Below are 18,603 nucleotides of genomic sequence, written 5' to 3'. Positions count from 1 at the left end.
CCGGAAGTACTAAAAGAAGCCATAGTACAGGAATTAAGCAAGTATGATACACATTACTGAGATTGATTTAATCACATATGCGTGTTAGGTTGTTTAGACTGTTATTTGAAGAAAACTAACAAAAAAACAAAATATTTATGTATATTTCAAAACGAAACTATATACAATTTACTATCGCGCTCTATTTATAGGAAATGATTGTATTATCGTATATTACAGTTTGAACTAGTTGTATTTGAGCAGAATGGTTGAAAATAGTCAAATCTCAGTAATCTCATTAAACTTAATAAAATAAAAGAAGACTTAAAGTAATATAATCATACAGACAGAAATAAAGAGGGAAAAAGTAAGTATATAAAAATAAATAAGGTTTTGCGTTGAGTAGCTGAATGCCTTGATTAAAACCGTAACTCTGGTATATACATAATTTTATATCTAACCACATAAATACATAACAAAACAATAAAATTATTTAAAATATAATTTGATTCTAGCACTATAGCACTGTAACGATTTTAATAATAACAAAAAGTGACCTTATCAAAATAATTGTTTCATAATATATTGTTGAGTGGAAGTTTGTTCTACGTTACTTTTATCACACAAAACAAAAACTACGCCATGATAGAACCATATATCTATCCTGTATTAGGGTGGGTTACTTACACCTCATTGCTAGCATGGCACAAATTTTCAACAAGTTCAACTATCGGAATGATTTTTTTTTAAATACTACGCGTGACACTATAAGTTCCAGAATACCAACATTTTCCAAGCAGCCTATAAAACTACTAGTAACATTATAAAATAAACACCGTATTGCGTGTGGATTAGAAAGTTATCCAAAAACTAAAAACACCTAAACTGTAGACCGTTTCTGAGATTTGATTTCCCTTAACAAGAGTATATAGAAGACTTTCCCTAGAAGAGTATATAGAAGATCCCTGTCTAACTAGCTTTAATATTTTTTAGCCCAAAAAGACCACCCATTTTTTTTTTTGTAAAATGACAAATATATGTACAGGTTATTAAAACTTGTGTATAATAAGTTTATGCTACAGTTTCTACACCAGTCGCAACCACTTCAGGTCGTTTGTCTTTACTTACATAGTTGTGTTCAATGAATCGACTAAGCTGTATTAATTGTGCTCCTTCATTGGTAACATGGCATGCAAATAACAGCATATTTCTAGGTTGTACTTTCCATGCGAACCTCATAAACATGGCGGAGTATAGACAAAGGGCTGAAAAAAAGTTCAAATATCAATCTGTATATTAACTCTCACTGAAAGTCCTGATAATAAAATGTCATAAATATCATAAAATTCATTTTTGTTCAAATTCAAAATTTTGGTTTGGCGTGCGCTACAGTGTTCTAGTCCGGTTATCTTAGTTATTAGTGGTTTTTTCAAGGTTCTTTCATAAACACTCTATCTTGACAAAACAAGGGCTCCATTCGTTTTAACGCTCCATGGACCGCGCAGAACGTTGACGTCACAATGAAGTAATTTAAAAACCAAAAAAAAACTCAGAAATCAGTTTTGATGTGTACTAGTGGTACCGGATTTACAGGGTGTCAGACGTCAAAGCAAAACATTTGCCCATTTTCACATTTGTGTTGCCTGAGGCTTGCCTCTTGACCGCAATAGCTTTTCTTTTTGTATGAAAATGTCCTAGTAAAATTAACATTACTGTTCCTTTGAAAAATGACTATTATTGTAATATTTGCACAACAAATCCTTTTTGCGCCAGAGGTTAACAAGGGTCAGCGTCAGAGGTTATGTAATGTCATAACCTCAAATATTAAAGATACCTGAAAAATCACTTACCAAGAGTCATTTTCCCACTAATAAATTTAGGGTCCTTCTTAAAATCGGCTATCGCCGCCAAAGGTATACCCCAATTAGCTACAGGGCCCCAAAAATGCGTGCTAAAACCATAATTACAATGTTAAAAATGACCTTCATGCAAAACAATTGAACGTTCTACTTGACTTACCTCATCAAGTATTCCCTGAATTCTTTAGATTTCAACTGATCAATGAACTTCTTGCCGAGATTATTCACCTTGGAACCCATTTTCTATTATTTTCTTTGGGAAAATGAACGTAATAAGGCCCTGTAGTTTAATGGGATATTCCAGACCACTCACAGTCTACGCGTATGAATGTGGAACGCAGGATATTAAACACGATTCACGACTTATGAGAGGCAAGGTTAGGTGGGTTTTCTTACTGATAATAATAAATATTAATATTGAACTTGTAGAATGCTTGTAGGTACTCCAATTTTATCTGTTTCATGACTTGAAATAATCAGTCTAATTTAATGCAAACGATAAAAAAGTAATTAGTTAAGACTGAATAAAATAGTGAATGTAATCATAAAAATTACTGTTGTAGCAAGTAAAATAGTCTTCAATATTACTTAATGTTTTAGTGTAATGCATATAACGTGTCATCTAATATTTTATTTATAATAACTAAATGAAAATAATAAAACAACTAACTGTCTTGATCATACTTGGTTAGTATTACATATCCTTTCCATGTACACAGTTTTCTGTTTCCTACTTTACTACTACAGAAAACATGTGTTTTGACAGTCGACAGAATATAGGTTGAAGGAAGAGGCAAAAAAAGTTTGTGGCAAAAAGCATGTACTGAAAATGATCAAGTGAAATTATTTAAACAATTTTCTCTGAAAGTACCCGGTGTTCTAGTATTTTTAGCCTAGAAACAACAATGTTCAGTAGTATGTACCTTGAGGGGTTTCCGCTCCCTTTAAAATTCCAAAGAAACAAGGAAAGATTGCCTAATAATTCCACCCTGCAAAACTTTTTAAAACAACTAGGAGAAACAACTCAGGATAATGACACTAAAAAAGTTATTAAGGAAATTGTAAGTTGCCCCTAAACCTCTCCTTTTGCTCAATTTTATAAACTCAACTTTTAGGTGGATTTTTTTATAGAAAACAAGGAAAACAAGTCTCTGAGCTATGAGGTTACTGATGTGATTATTAGGCTTTTTACCAAATTTAACAACAAAAAAGTATTAAAAAAATATATTCAGGATCTAGTGGTGAAGAAGAAACTAACACATGACATTGTCAAGAACACTACACAATGCATTTTGGATAAAATCAAAACCGAAATGGCTTGTGATCTGAACAAGTGCAGTGAATTCCTATATTTTCTGTCTGTCATTCAGAACTCACCAGATTATGATTATGATTTGAATTTCAGACAACTATTTCCAGTGTACATAAGTCTCTTTAATAGTTATTCAATGCATGTAAGGTAAGTACACTTTGGTCATATCAGAGTCTCAGTACTACAGGCATTTACATAATTTGGGCATATAAGTGACCATTGTAAACCATATTTATATTGTGAGATTGTCAGGTACAATGAGCCATTATGCTTATCTATTGTTTTTTTGCAACTGTGCATAGCATGTTAAAATGTCACTGCTGTAATTATTAAACTTTATTAGTTGGTTCTATGGGAAGTTATGTGAATGGCATTTTAAATTGCCAGAGGCCTCTAGGACCATTTTGAATTTACCATAAACTTCTAAATGTTACTGACAACCTTCTGAAAAGTGCCAGAAGAGTCTTAAACTTTCCAAGAATGGTTTTAGATTGTAAGTAGCCTCTAGGACCATTTTGAAAGTGACAGAGACCTATAAATGCTGCTGACAACAGTGTTAAAAGTACCAGAGGTCTTTACAAGTGTCTTAAACCTTCCCATAACTGTATTAAATTGTCTGAGGCTGTTAGGATGATTTTGAAAATTCCATAGACCTCTAAATACTACTGACAACCTTCTAAAAACTGCCAGATTGCTCTACAAGTGTCTTAAATCTTCCCAAAGTTATTTTAAATTACCTGAGGTCTTTCGGACCATTTTGAATGTGTCAGATACCTATAAATGCTACTGAGAACCTTCTAGAAAGTGCCAGAAGCAGACAAGTGTTTTAAACCTTCTAACTTCTAAGAATTGTTTAATTTTTGGAATAGGAACTTTGATTGGTTGGTTATATGCTACTTATAATTTATTGTAGCTTCTGTCTTAATTTATAGGCTAAAACTGTAACTATCCTTTTGACAATTAATCTTGTTTTGAAAAGTGACTTTGCATGGTTTTTGTCTCATTTATGGTGTTTAGACTGTTTTCTCTTCATTTAGGACGTTTTAATGCTGCTGAATTCTTATCTGAACCAATTTAAAATTTCAGAAGTTTCTTAAGTTATTTTACTGTGATTAAGTGTTTTTTTAAAGTACCTTGACTTCATTTTAGAGTGTTCTATGAACATTTAAGCTTATATCTCATTAAAACGATATTTTAATAGTATTTAGTGAAAGAGTCTCTAAATTTATTTAAAGTGAAATAAAATTATTTTACAAGTTACATTTACAGCTTTTTAAATTGCTTTTGTATCATTTTTACTTGTTGTTTTCCTAATTAGATGTTCTTGTTAAGAGCTGTTATTATATTTATATTTTAGGTTAAGTTATTTTATCTGTGTGATTAGGATTTTATGGCATTTTAAACAGCTTTTATAAACATGAGTATTATTATAGGTTTATTTGAGACAATTATTCATTTAAGACATTTTCTCTCTTGACATATTTCACACTACATTAAATTGTCTTCTTTGTTTACAGTGACACTTCAAGGTTGATTCTTGTTTTTTTTTTTAGTCAAGTTCAAGAAAATCTAACACCTGATATTGAAGAGCTTAATGTAGTCATAAATGCTGTCTTGAAGCAAATTCTGCCAGTATTTGTCAAAAATGTGGCATACTTTGAAAAAATTAAAGAACAGTATATTCCTTCATTACTAATGAATTCCTACATGCTTCTATCCAATGAGAACGTCGAATTTGACATTAGAATGAAAGTGTGCTTAATATTCATGCATTCCTTCAATATTATGGAAATAGGCAAAGCTAGTATAGCTCAACTGGTGAGTTAATAAGAAAATGGTATTTATCAGAAAATAGGTTTGTCGGTTTTCAGATTAGTAAGACTGGATCTCCCCTTAGCTTATCCCTAAATTCATTTGAGGGCTCCAAAACACCCAAAGACCATTTTATTATTGTGTACTCAGCTATTTTGAGTGTTTTACCAGAAGAACGATTGGTTTCTGAGAAAGTAGATGGGAAAGCTTTACTTTATGTATTGTATGAAGGCATTTTGGACACTGCCAAAAGGTTTACTACATTATTATCGCCAGAAACGGTTGAGTATAATAGATATTTTTTGTTTCTAGCAATCCGGGACATTCCTCCATTATAGTCGAGTCTAGTAGAGTACTTGCGCAAGTCGCTAAATACATGAAAAACATACCCACAAACTTAATTACGCCTTTATTTCTTGAAAGTCTGTTTTACGTCTCATCACATACAGATCATTTCATAGACACTGTGCGCAATTATTCGAAAATATTTTTTGAGGAACTGGTACGATTAGCGGCACATCACCACGATAATGGTTAGTTACTTAACACCAATATAAATTTGTTACTACATTTTTGGTGCTTGATTTGTAGAATACACAGAGTTAACTGACTTGTTGATATCCAAAATTCATGATTTACCTGAGGCAAGCACAATGAGATTTTTAGCCTATGAAAATGTAGCCAAATTTTACGGATGTGAATTTTTGCTGAAAAAGTTTGAACTTTTGCCTTTAATGTTATTGGAGAGTGTTGACAAGCCTTCTATGACTGATCAAGTAAGTTTTGTTGGTATTTGTCTGATTAAATTTGGAATAAATCCAGATATAGTAACAATACTTGTTACTGATTTTGAAATTAGAACTCAAAACCATCATGAGGAAGTTTTGTTTTCTGCATCTGTTAGTAAGTCCAACTTAGTATCTGTATAATTTACTTTCGAATATTCTAGGTACAGAAAACCTACCAAGTACTGCTAGAAAAGAGTTTTAGTGCGTCAACAGAAGAAACTCGTAATAATTGGGTTAAAGCTTGGGTACTTCCAGTTCTGCTTATCTTAAAGTCCAGACGCGATAAAGAAGGGTTTTGCCAAAAAGTTATTAGCGGCGCTTTCAAATTGTGCCCCAGCATTTTAAGAGAAATGTAAGTAGGATGTTATTTCCTACTTCCCATTAAGCTAACTGGTAATTATTTCAGTTTTCCTTCTAATTATGTTGGATCAGTGGACGAATCGAAAGCCTTATTGAACTGTTTGCGCGATGCTCGGAAAAACGGAATTGAATTGAGTTCAGATAATGATAATAATTTGTTATGGCGTGGTTTAATCGATAAGCAACGTTTAGACATGTACATGATCCACCAAAATGAAGAGGTACGGTATCGGCGGTTTACTTTGCACTTTTTGCTGTGAGTACGTTTTTAGATACGCGTCTTAACTCTAGCCACTGTGACAGAAAGTTTGAAAACCACTGAACTATTTCTCGATTGGGAGTTTACATTTTTACTGAGTTATATCAGTTACAACATAACCACTCAAAGGCCCAGTGTCAGAAAACAGATTGTTACCTATTACAAAAAAGTCTTGGCAAGGTTTGATGCTGGGCTTAAGGTTATTGAACGAAACATTACAAGTTTAACTAAACATTTGGAGAACAATCCCACCGACAAAGAGCAAAAAAAACATCTTTTGCTGTACCAAGAACTCAAAAAGTCCTACAGGAGATTTATCTCTATTTTGGTTCGGGTCGTCATCGGTGAGTGCAAATTATACGTTATTAGTTAGAACTGCTGGAGTTTATTATCCTTACGATTTGACTGAACCCAATACCGGCAATTTTGCAATTAATTTTAGGAAATTTGTCTTATGACTCTAATTTTCCTCGAAGGTCAACGTCTCTAGAGCTGTTGCTCGTTATACATGATATACTGACTCCTGATGAATGGAAAAGTTGTTGGAACGAAGACGACGTTAAAAATAGTCATAACATTATTTTTGACACTTACGAGAACAATAAGAAAATGATTGTAAAGTTATTGAAAACGTTACCACCTAATTATCTTGGATTCACCGTAAGTCTTCATTATAAGTTTTTTTAATACAAATTCTTTACTGCTTTAACTATCAACAGTGAAATATGCTATAGTTATTTGCGCAACTAGGGAGGAAAGTGCATTTTTTGCTTCCGCGAACAATTTCGCTTCGCGTCGGGTCTCAAAGTTCAAGGGTGCAAAAAGCAGTTTACTCCAGAGTTGCGCATCTAATTTTTTCTACGACCAATGTTATGTTTTATGAAAAAAAGCAGCATACAACATAAATAGTTGGCTGAAAAAGAAGGTGTTGTTACTAAAAATATGTTTAATTTGTCAAGAAAGTGTGACTTTTACTGGTGGCACTTTTCCTCCCATGGGAGGAAAATACTTTCCGTCTCTCAGGGCCCTAATTCTTGAAAGCAGGAAACAGTACTCTAAAGTTGAGTTTTGATAGAATGTGTCAAAAGAAACTGACAAGGGCAGGTTTGTGTCACATTCTGAATACTTCTATCTTGGTAACTCTTTTCCCTCATTTTAAGAATACGCATCCGTGTGACACTTTCACTCCCTAGGTAGTGAAAGTGATACTTTCACTTTTCATCTCTCAAATTAGGGAGAACAATTTTATTTTCTATAGGGGTCGTAGAAAAAACATATTTCTAACCGTAATCCATAAGTCTACATGTGCAGCTTTGGCGTAAATTGCAGGTCTGTTTGTAATTGGTGAAGAAATCACAAGTTTTCCACTGTGCTGAGATTTACGCAAGTGCTGCACATGTTGACTGAATAATACATTTATAAACTACATGTTGTTTTAGAATGTAAGCTTTACCTTCAAATACATGCAAAGAAGCTTTAACCTCGCCCTCGACGTTAAACCGAGCAAAACCCTTTCGGCCGCGTATCTATTCGAAGTGTGCTCCTACTCGCCATATTTTTACGATATTGTGCATTGCGAATGCGGCGAAGACACAAAGAAATTGAACGATCCTAATTTAGATATGATTGTGGTTTTGACCAAAAAATTCTTAAATCAAAGCTCTGAAATCAAGCTCGAAACTATTGGCGTAGCCAAAACGGCGGTGTACGGATTGATATTAAGCATTCGGCATCTGTTAGAGAGTAGAAATATTGAGTGAGTAGTTAATTTTAGTGTTTTGAATTGGTGGAATGTATGTAACACATTTTAGACAGCATAACGACACTTACGCTGGAATTTTTGACCATTTGGTCACTACTTGCTTTGGTATTAGCGAGAAAATAATGCCCGTTGTCTGCAATCCATCACCTGAAGGTTACTTACCGGATAATTTTGAAGAACTGTGCGAAAACGATGAGTCCCCTAATGCACAGAAAGTTTTAGGTACATTACACTGGCTTATTAAAGAAAACATGCTTTCACTTCATTCTTTTAGTTTATGCCTGGAGGACGATGAAAGAGATGACCTTATTGTTAGCAGAAATTGTCAAACAAACGGTAAAACTTCAGGACGAGTTGGCAATGCTGTCCGAGAAAACTCTGAAAAAAATCGGGGAATTTTTTGTTAACGTTTTTATCCAAAGCAAACACAGAGGCGTGTTCGAACAGGCTTATGTTGGGTTTAGTATTGTGTGCGACAGTTTTTGGAAATCGAACAATAAGCATATAGTGCAGTTGCCAGCCAAGTGGTTGACGGAAGCTTTGAATTTGTGCACTGGCAAAAAACATTCCGATGATTTGTGTCCTACACGAAGGAGTGCTGGTAAGATTAATTTTTTTTACTGATTTATCCCATTTTTTTTATAAGTAAGCCGTCCAAAGTAAAACATTTTTTTTATTATACTTAACAGAAAATACTACATTTTCAACTGTTTATAAAATACAGTAAATATGACATTTTCGAAACAGCGCACGGAAATTTTTTCCCGATCCCTCTTTCCGTGCGCTTAATAATAAACATAGATATCCATGATACTAGATATCCTATGGCAACCCGAAGAAAAAAAAGAAACGAGTAATGTGTCTATAGCAACGATTTATTTATTAATGACAAATTTTATTTTCTGTCAGTGAAAATTAAGTATTTATGTATTTATTACATTTTGCAAAAATGAATTCAGATTGTGAAGAAAATCGGGATATTCCCGAAAATATCTTACAACGAGCGGCAGAAGTGAGTGCAGATTTATTACCAGTGAAATTCAGGTTGAGATATGAACAAGAATATAACAGTTTTACCGAATGGCGGACTCAGAAACGAATCAAAATTGTGAGTGACGATATTCTTTTAGTATATTTTTCTGAAAAAGCCAACACTATGAAATCCTCCACTTTATGGAGTCGATTCTCTATGTTAAAGAGTTGTTTCGCAATAAAAGAAAATACTCACCATCAATATCCAAAAACGATTGCTTTTTTGAAACGACAAGCTGTAGGATATATACCAAAGAAATCCAAGATTCTTACAGCAGAACAAGTAACCAAATTTTTATGTGAAACTTCATATGGAGAATATCTACTAGCAAAAGTAATTTTAGTGTTTGGCATCTTCGGTGCATGCCGCAGAGATGATTTAATACGTTTGAGTTTAGATGATGTGGAAGATAATGGGCGTTTCCTTGTCGTGATCTTACGAGATGGAAAAACTCACAGATCAAGAAGTTTTACCATTACCAATGAAAATTGCAAATTCGATCCCTGTACAATTTACCGTAAATACGCAGATCTCCGCCCTAAACATATGGAGAGTAGAAGATTATTTGTTGCATACCGAAACCAAAGATGTTACGCTCAACATGTTGGGTGCCATACTATCAGTGGTATTCCAAAACTTGTTGCAAAATACCTAAAACTAAAAAATCCCGAAGAATATACCGGACATGGGCTAAGGCGCTCTTCGGCAACCATGTTGGTGGAAAACGGCGGTGATTTGCTCACTTTGAAAAGACACGGAGGATGGCTTTCTTCCAATGTAGCAGAAGGATATATAGAAGAGTCGATACAAAGAAAAATTGAAGTATCACGGAAGTTGTTTAGCCCTTGTAACTTGGAAACTACAACATCTGTAACAGTCAATCAAGAGAACCAAAGCACACACGAACACTCCGCTTCAACATCTTTAGCAGAGTCTTTAGTTCAACAAAAAGAAATGCAAAAGGGATGGAGCTTCAACAATAATACGAATTGTACAATAAATATTACTATTAATAATAACGGTTCTGTCCAAAATTAATTTTCTTAGAATTACCTACTTGTATTTTTTTTGTTAATTTGAGTTGTATGTACTTACATTTTTACTGTTTTAAAAATAAAAATAAATATTCCCGATTTTCTTAATAATTTTTTGCGATATTTTTTGTTTATGTTGATTTCAGGTACCTAAGTATAATAAAAAATATCGTTCATTACTCGTCCAGAAATGGATTTTCCGTTCTTGCATGACTTCCCGTGTTCGGCTGCGCCTCACACGAGAATTTGTCACGCGCGCACGGAAAAATCCTCATTTCTGTACTGGTAATGAAATATACTATTTTGTTTAATTTATGAATTGAAATTGTTTTTTTTACGCGTGCTTCTTTCCTACCTTGTATAGTACAATTTTAGAACTTCAAATGTCTGTTTCCCCAACATGGGTTAAGTTGAATTTAAGAACAGCTTAGATAAGTTTAGTTTAGACTGCATTATTTTGCACCTGATCTGTCACATTAAACTTAGCTTGACATATGGACCTTTATAGTGACATTTACATTAAAAATAATTCTAATTTGACTTCAAAGTGCACTTGGAAGTGTGTCATGCTGCTTGGCAGATGCAAACAAAATCACCAATTTATAGTTTAGATTGATGTTTTATTTACTACATTTTAAATTTTGCAAGGATTTTTGTCTTTTAAAACTTAAGATTTGTATTAGATTAACTATATATTATGTATACGACAACAATCACACTTTAATTGCTGATGTATTTACATGTATCTAACCCAAAATTTTACAGATTTTCCATGTCATTGTAAATGGTAAATAGAGAACTGTCAAATCTGAAGTGGACTTGGAAGTGATTGTAAATGCAGCTTTAGTTGTACTTAAAATTGACTTTGAAATGTCCAGGAAACAGGCATTAACATAACAACTTCTTGCGACTTTCGTCTGTCGATTTGAAGCTGATAACGCAGATTTATCATTTGTCCCTTTTCACGTCACATAAATTATTTATTTAACTAATAATTATTAATAAACGACCCCATTTTTAAGAAAATACAATTAATTAGTTATCTACTAATTACTATTAGCAATTGTTATTAAACTACACAAAACAAACAAATGTCCCCATAACACAAATTTGCAATAATGTTTTCGCTTTATTTACAATGAATTTCCACACTTCCACATTGAATGAGTTTCTCAACAGAAAATACTTCCATTTTCCAGGACTACCATTTCTAATATTATCAATTATAACAACCGAGGGAAACAACGCTCATTTTCACTTTACCATGTCTTCATTGCTGGAAACTGTGGAAAGTAATGCTGATTGCAGTGCGGAAACTAGGATGCATTGCCTAAATGTTTTAAGGGCAATTTACAGACATAGCAAATTGGGGGAACTTGTTGCGTCTTATATTGTACGCGGTGTTATTTTGGCTATAGAAGGATTTAAGAGTGAAGCTTGGGGGGTAAGCAATTATGGCCGCATTTGCATGAAGCGAGCAGAGCGTTTTTGACGTCACAATGACGTAATTTGACAGTTGGTCAATATATGGTTTTGCCAAATTTCGTCGTCGTGACGTCGAAAACGCTCTGCTCGCTCCATGGAGTTTGAAAACGAATGCCGCCTATGTTTTAACTTGTGTTTACATAATGTTTTAGGTTCGAAATTCATCTACATTACTATTCGCCGCGTTAATGACCCGAATTTTTGGAGTTCAACGAACATCCGACTGTGAACAGTTGTGCATCAAAAATAAGCTGACAGTAAAAGTGTTTTTTCTACGGTATCAAGAACTTTATAAATATTTGCTTGACACTCTGAGTGAAGAGTGTCACAACAAGTGCAGCCTGGTTTTACAACCCATTTTGATGATTCTTTCCAGACTATATCCGTCCAATTTTGAAAACGGTCCTCATAAGGTGAGTGAGATTGATTATTCCAAAACAACATTTAATCAAACTCAAAATTAATTGTTGTGAAATTGTTTAAGATGGCGGAATATCTTCCCCACATCGACGTATGTTTGGGTAATCCTTCTTATCGAGTCAGAGAGATGGCAGCTAAAGCATCGGTAGCTCTAATCGACAATGAAGATGTGACTCGTCATTTTGATAAGTGTTTTGCAAAAATTTCTGACCCCAAGATCTCCGATAACGAATGTCACGGAACTTTACTGCAGGTTAACATTAAACATATTTGTTGTAAAATTTAAACTGAATTAAAGTGTTGTCCAATGTAGATGTATTACATAATGAAAAACTTGAACGTCAAAGATGTACCTCTATCAAATTATCTGAAATTGAGTGCTCACATTTGGGAAAACGATTCGAGAGAGTTTAGCCACATGACTGTTAATCTGTATCTGGAACTTATAACACTTTTTTTGTACTGGTAAGTTTTACGCACATAACCAATTCAAAGAAGCTTGTAATTCAGTTTTTTTTATTAAAGTTCGCCAGATTTTGATGACTTGGAATGGCTGAAACGTATTCTTGTATACCTCTCAAATCAAGAAGTTCATCAAACTACACCTCTAACATCGTTAGGGAATTTTACTGTTACTAGAACCATATTAGCGTATTATATTATAATTAATAAACTAGAAGAGACTGATATCACGTATTCAACTATTACTAACGAAATTATGGCTATTTTGTATGGACCACCTACGCTGATGAAGAAGTTTTGCTTGGAACTTCTGATCTGTCTGAATCATACACATACCAAAATCGAGAATGCAATGGTTAGTTAATTTGATTATTTACGTTTTTAATTATAAGAAATTTATAGAATTACAAGTATTTTTGTTAATGTTGCAGTTCAGCTCTGCTATGGAACGTCTCGGAAATTCCCCAGAAGAAGGAAGTGATATAGTAAGTTATTCTTATTTGAAAAATAAATTAATTTGAAACTATTTATCATCAGTAAACCTAAATCATGCATTTTTAGTATTTGCCAAATTCTGAAATGGAACAGCATCCCTTGTTTATGACGAGCGACTTAGAACTAAATAGCGACATTGAGACTTTAGTCTCAACGTTTAGCCGATCGTCGGTGGAAAACATCCTAAAAGAAATGCATCCGTATTTGAAAACGTTTCTGATTGAGGAACTGAAAACTCTGCATTACATTCATAAAGAAGATAGGGTATTATTGTTTCTGTTACTAAATTACTATCCCTGCGCTATTAAATGTTTAAGGTGGGTTTATTATTATAGCTTTTAGCGGGCGGTTGTTACCAAGTATAGTGATTTGGTTGCAGGTTAAGCAAACAAGAAACCCTCAATACTTTGGTGGGGTACTGCGACTGTGATAATGAGGAACTCATCAGTGCTGTGATAAGCTGCATCAGTGTGTTTCTCACTGAGGTTGATTACAACCTTTTAAGGTTTGTTAAGTTTTTTAATTTTACTTTTTTTTCTTGATTATGAAGGTTGAGGAAACAGTCAACATACATAATAATCTTAAACGTGAATCCTCTCTGAAATTTTAGACCAAATTTTGATTGACCAAGTGTTTCATTGAATTCAAATTTTTCTCTCTACTGACAAGTTCATCATATTATTTGCTACGTTTACATCGCAAGGTCCAAATGGTTGCAAATTAAGAAGGTTGAAAACAGCTCTGTTAACTACTGTTTTTTTGTCAAAAACATTGACTTAAATTTGCTCTGTGTTGGTTTAAAAAATACTTTAACATTTGATTAATTTACGTTGTAAACGTATTAATTGGAGGTTGTCTTCCTCACAAATAAAATTTACATGTTTCAGACTTTTTCCTTATAAAATCTTTTCTTGACCGCAAATTTTCTAGTACGTCTGCCATGGCATTTTTTTTAAAAATAACGGCCACTAAATAGACCCAAAACTTAATTAATTAATAATTGATACGTGAATGGATGTCTTGATTTCTATGAATTTTGCTTTTTGTAAATAATAAAAGCAACCAACTTTTGACATGACGAATGTGAACGATTTACGCAAAAACGTCATTTGGCAGATTTTTTTCATGCCTTTTTTTGCTTTTTTCTTTGCTTAATTTAATTTTTTCTGCTTATTTAATTTTTTGTATGGTTTTATTTTGTATAGGTTAATTTACAATTGAAATAGCTATATTGAGATATTGAAGGCTTCTGAGAGACAAAAACATACCAATTATCTGTTGCAAAATGGGTAAATATCAATTTACAAATTTAAACTGATCAAATAATTTCCAAATGCTCCGAAGTAGTCTAAAAAAATGTAAAAACATTCCAAAACACTATAGAAGGCCATCCAAAACAGCCTAGAAGCTTCCAAAAGTTTTTAGAACAATCTAAAAGCTTCTAAATGCTTTTCAACTTAATTATAAAAGATCTCAAAAGATTTCAAGACAGTCTAAAAGCTTCCGTATGCTTCTAGAGCACTTTCAAAAGTTTCTAGATCCGTCTACAAGGTTTTAAATGTCTTAAAAGCAATCGAGTATCTTCAATGCTCTTTAAACTGTCCAAACACCTTCCAAATGCTCCTAAAGTAGTCTAAAAAGGTTTCAAAACACTACAGAAACTCCAAAATGCTTCTCAAGCAGTCGAAAATCTTCCAAAACAGCCTAGAAGCTTCTAGAACACTCTAAAGGCTTCCAAATAATCTTCAACTAGTCTAAAGGCTCTCAAAAAATTTCAAGGCAGTCAAAAACTTCCGTATGTTTCTAAAGCAGTTTAAAATCTTCCATAAGTTTCTAGAACCAACCATAAGTTTTCAAATGCTTTAAAATCAGTCCAAAACCTTCAATGCGTTTTAAACTCTCCAGAAAGATTTCAAAATACTACAGAAACTCCAAAATGCTTCTAAAGCAGTCGAAAGCCTTCCAAAAGCTTTTAGAACAGTCTAGAAGCTGTCAAAACATTTCAAGACAGTCTAAAAGCTTCTATATGTTTTTAGAAAAGTTTAAAAGCGTTGAAAAGTTTCTAGAACCGTCTACAAAGATTCAAATGTCGTACAAGCAGTCCAGAACCATCAATGCTCCTAAAGTAGTCTAAAAAGATTTGAAAACACGGCAAAAACTCCAAAATGCTTCTATAACAGTCTTTCAAAACAATCTACAAAGCTTTTATAACAGGCTAAAAGATTCCAAATGCTCTTCAACTAGTCTAGAAGCTCCCAAAAGATATTAAAACAGTCTAAAAGCTTCCAAAAAATTCTAGAACCGTCTAAGAGTTTCCAAATGCCTCTAAAGCATTTTAGAACCTCCAATATGCTCTTTAAGTAGTTCAAAACAGTTCTTGAACTTGAACTCAAAAAAAGTTTTAAAAAAATTGCATTTATGAAAGAGTTTAGATGTAACTGGTTTCATAAGTAGCTATTTCACAGAAATCTTCACAGAAATTTCGGTTGTCATTATTAGCATTATGTAGCAACAGTAACTTATCGTCGGTTAAGAGTGTAAACCTGCTAACTCCAGTTTTTATCAATTATTACTTTTTTTTTGAACTGTTTAAAGAAAAACCGAATACTCGAATTCGGAATGGCAAAGACCGAAAATTAGTTGTGCGTTAATATATTGTTTCACACTTTCTATTTCTAAGCAAACGATAAACTTTTGTTTTTGGGAGTTAGCAGGTTAACATTCTTAACCGACGTTATGTATTTTTAGGTATGATAAGTTATTAGAGGTCCTATCAAAATCAGCGTCACCCGCCGCTGCATGTTTCCGTAGACTGACGGTTTGCGATTTTTTATGTAAAAACACCCAGTTATATTGTAGTGCAGAGCCAGTGTTACAAGGTAACGTAATTACAAATACTTACCAATTTAATTCAAACGAACGTACTTGCAGGAGATCAGCTTTGTACCGTTCTTAATATAGTCATGGTATTATTGGAAGACGAAGACATGGACGTTCGGAATGCAATGAGTAATTATGAGGACTCGTTACGAGTTCGAATTAAGATTAACAATACTACACAGACAATGTAAGCTAAATATAAATTAATTTTTTTGTAGGTCTTACTTATTGTTTGTAATTATTGTAGCCCAGGGTATAAATGGTCAGTAGTTCCAGAAAAGGCGAAAGAGGATTTAGTTCATTTAATAACAGTGCTGATGCCGCAAGAAAAAGCAGTTTGTATGATTTTCTCATGGGCTTGTCGACATTTTCGAGATCCTTGTTCCGAAACGCAAGAGGTAAACTTATTGAATGTTTACTGTTCTCGCGGAGTGAGTTTACCCGTGCGTCACGAAGGCTACGTCATTTATAATCATATGAATCAAATCAAGTTTTCGTCAACAAACCTGTTGTGTTCATATTATAGAAAAGGGCGTGTCTAAAGCTTCGTCACGTTTAAAATTTTGCGTGTATTGTCAGTCAGAAAGTAGAGATCTTTGGCTGCAAATTTGCACTTAAACAACCTTATACCAAAGCAAATCAACAATATCTTGACCGAAATAACATTTTTTATTTATGAGAAGGCTCCGTTTGGATCATAGAATTCCGTCTAAATTTGAAACCTAATTTATTTACCAAAATTCGCAGAGATGTATCACCAATATGTAGTATTTCTTTAACTTTAAGCTCTTGATTTAGGTTCTGGATGGTTACATGTTTCTCTAAAATAAATACAAAAAATTAAAAATTTAATAAGACATTCTTAGTGATGCTGTAGTATCTAATATCTCATTTTCAGGTTGCAATCCACTTATTTTATTTTAAACCCGCTGGAAAACATTTTAGAGGCTTATTTTATTTTTTCTATGACTATTATTAATATGTTTGAAGACATTTTTATGAAAAATCTATAATGCAACCCAAAAATCTCAGTCTCTGGAAACAATGAAATGTTAATAGATGTTTCTTACAAAAGTAGATATATTTTACTATTATTAACATACTATCGTTGTACATATCATATAATGTATTTCGAACATCCATTTTAATGCTTTCAGATAAATCAGTGGTCTTGACCCGTCTATAACGTCTCGTTTTAGGTTTTCTAGGTGAGGAAATCATAAGATTACTTGCTTGCTTTTCCCGAATCGAATAAACAGTTTTGCGGGAAATTTTCAAAGCAGCTACAACCTTCTAGTATCAAAAAAAAATACATCAGTAAGAATATGTAAGGTCTTAAAATTTCTTATTTTCTTCCTGAACAGATGATAAAGCTTCTATAGGTCCTCCATTGGTTTTTTTCAATTCACAATTTTTACAAAGGTTAAGAATTGCTGGGCTTGTCTGTGGAGAATTTTTCCAGGCATTTTCTAAAAAAAATACTGTAATAGTAAGTAATTCCGAATTTAGGAAAAACCAAATGGCTAAATAAAAACCATAATACATGACACTCCCATTTTTTTTCAAAACAGGTTAGTAATTGTGCCAATTTTGGTTAGATCGTGACAACCGATAAAAATATTAATAACAATATTATGAAAGTACTTACAGAATGTTGAAAACGTAGAAACAATAGCTCTTAAAAGAACTGTGGTGGTGTGGTAAATAGAAAACTTTATAAATGATTAACAACACAAAGAAACGGAAAAGAATTAATAGTAAACAAATCAAATAAATTTCGATGGTTTTCAAACTGACAATGACTGAAATAGAAGCGCTAATCAGTAAATGTTTTTTTTTTTGGAAGACATTCATTTAGATATTTACTCTTTCTAAAAGTGAACAATAGACAAGGATGAAGTCCAATAATGCATGTTTACTTCTAAATCACAGGGATATGACGCACGGGTAAACTCAGTCTGCGAGAACAGTATGTTTTACTCAATACTCTTAACTCACTATTCCTTGCAGCGGAAATATAAAATATTCTTGAATGGTTTTAGATATTTGAGAGAGGCGGCCTCAACCAATACGCAGAAAACACCCCGTTAATCGAAATTTGTTCGAGAGTTTTGACAAAAATGCTGTGGACGTTACCCGAAGGCGTTTCCTACGAATCTAAATCGATTTTCCTGGAAGAACAAACGCAAGTCGTAACCGCCACCCTGTTAAATTCCCTAATGAAGTACGACTCGCCAATGATGATAACGAAAACAAAAATGTCTGTGATATGCGGCTTGAAATCGTTGTACAAATTCCTGGAACAGTCCGAAGTGAGTGGCAATTTCGCCAACAACTTTCGCACCTACCTGAACGATACGATTTTAACGCACTTGACTAACCACTTGGAGCTTGGCGATCTGTTTTGCGTTAAGAAAATCATAAGGAAATTGTACGAGCCAGTTTTCCGGCAACGGAGATGAAACTACACCACCGTCTGAAAGGCGGTGATAGCGAATGGAAACTCTTTTAGTAGGATTAAGACAAAATTTTTTACACTTTCTTTTTTTTGAAAATTTCTGTTTTTATTGGTGATTAAGTGCATACTTGTGTACCATCTATATGAATTTACGGTTATTAAATGTTTTGATTTTATTGTCTCATTTACTAGTCAAGTTTTAGAC

At 33.3% G+C, this 18,603-nt stretch overlaps 2 protein-coding genes across 2 annotated transcripts; one reads left to right on the top strand and one right to left on the bottom strand.

Annotated features, from left to right (window-relative positions):
* Positions 1-123: 123 nt before the first annotated feature.
* Mpc1 (mitochondrial pyruvate carrier) lies at positions 124-2,232 on the bottom strand. The gene is made up of 3 exons (XM_081974516.1): positions 1,999-2,232; positions 1,830-1,930; positions 124-1,244 (listed from the first exon to the last, which is right to left on the bottom strand). Exons 1-3 carry the CDS (start codon positions 2,076-2,078, stop codon positions 1,051-1,053), a joined length of 375 nt encoding a protein of 124 aa, XP_081830642.1. The 5' UTR covers positions 2,079-2,232; the 3' UTR covers positions 124-1,050.
* A 375-nt stretch (positions 2,233-2,607) lies between these two features.
* Positions 2,608-18,574, top strand: THADA (Thyroid adenoma-associated protein homolog). Its single transcript, XM_081974509.1, has 25 exons — positions 2,608-2,899; positions 2,954-3,297; positions 4,704-4,968; positions 5,022-5,215; positions 5,275-5,495; positions 5,554-5,738; positions 5,912-6,102; positions 6,157-6,331; positions 6,383-6,713; positions 6,812-7,029; positions 7,809-8,125; positions 8,181-8,353; positions 8,406-8,732; positions 11,398-11,642; positions 11,836-12,096; positions 12,168-12,356; positions 12,417-12,568; positions 12,629-12,920; positions 12,997-13,050; positions 13,127-13,377; positions 13,440-13,565; positions 15,809-15,939; positions 15,992-16,127; positions 16,188-16,338; positions 17,983-18,574. Exons 1-25 carry the CDS (start codon positions 2,744-2,746, stop codon positions 18,400-18,402), a joined length of 5,505 nt encoding a protein of 1,834 aa, XP_081830635.1. The 5' UTR covers positions 2,608-2,743; the 3' UTR covers positions 18,403-18,574.
* The last annotated feature ends 29 nt before the right edge of the window (positions 18,575-18,603 follow it).

The sequence above is a fragment of the Ips typographus genome, linkage group LG2 (assembly GCF_016097725.1).
Source record: "Ips typographus isolate SLU linkage group LG2, UJ_Ityp_2.0, whole genome shotgun sequence".
In the NCBI taxonomy this organism is placed as follows: Eukaryota; Metazoa; Arthropoda; class Insecta; order Coleoptera; family Curculionidae; genus Ips; species Ips typographus.
This window is presented reverse-complemented; position numbering and strand designations above follow the sequence as displayed.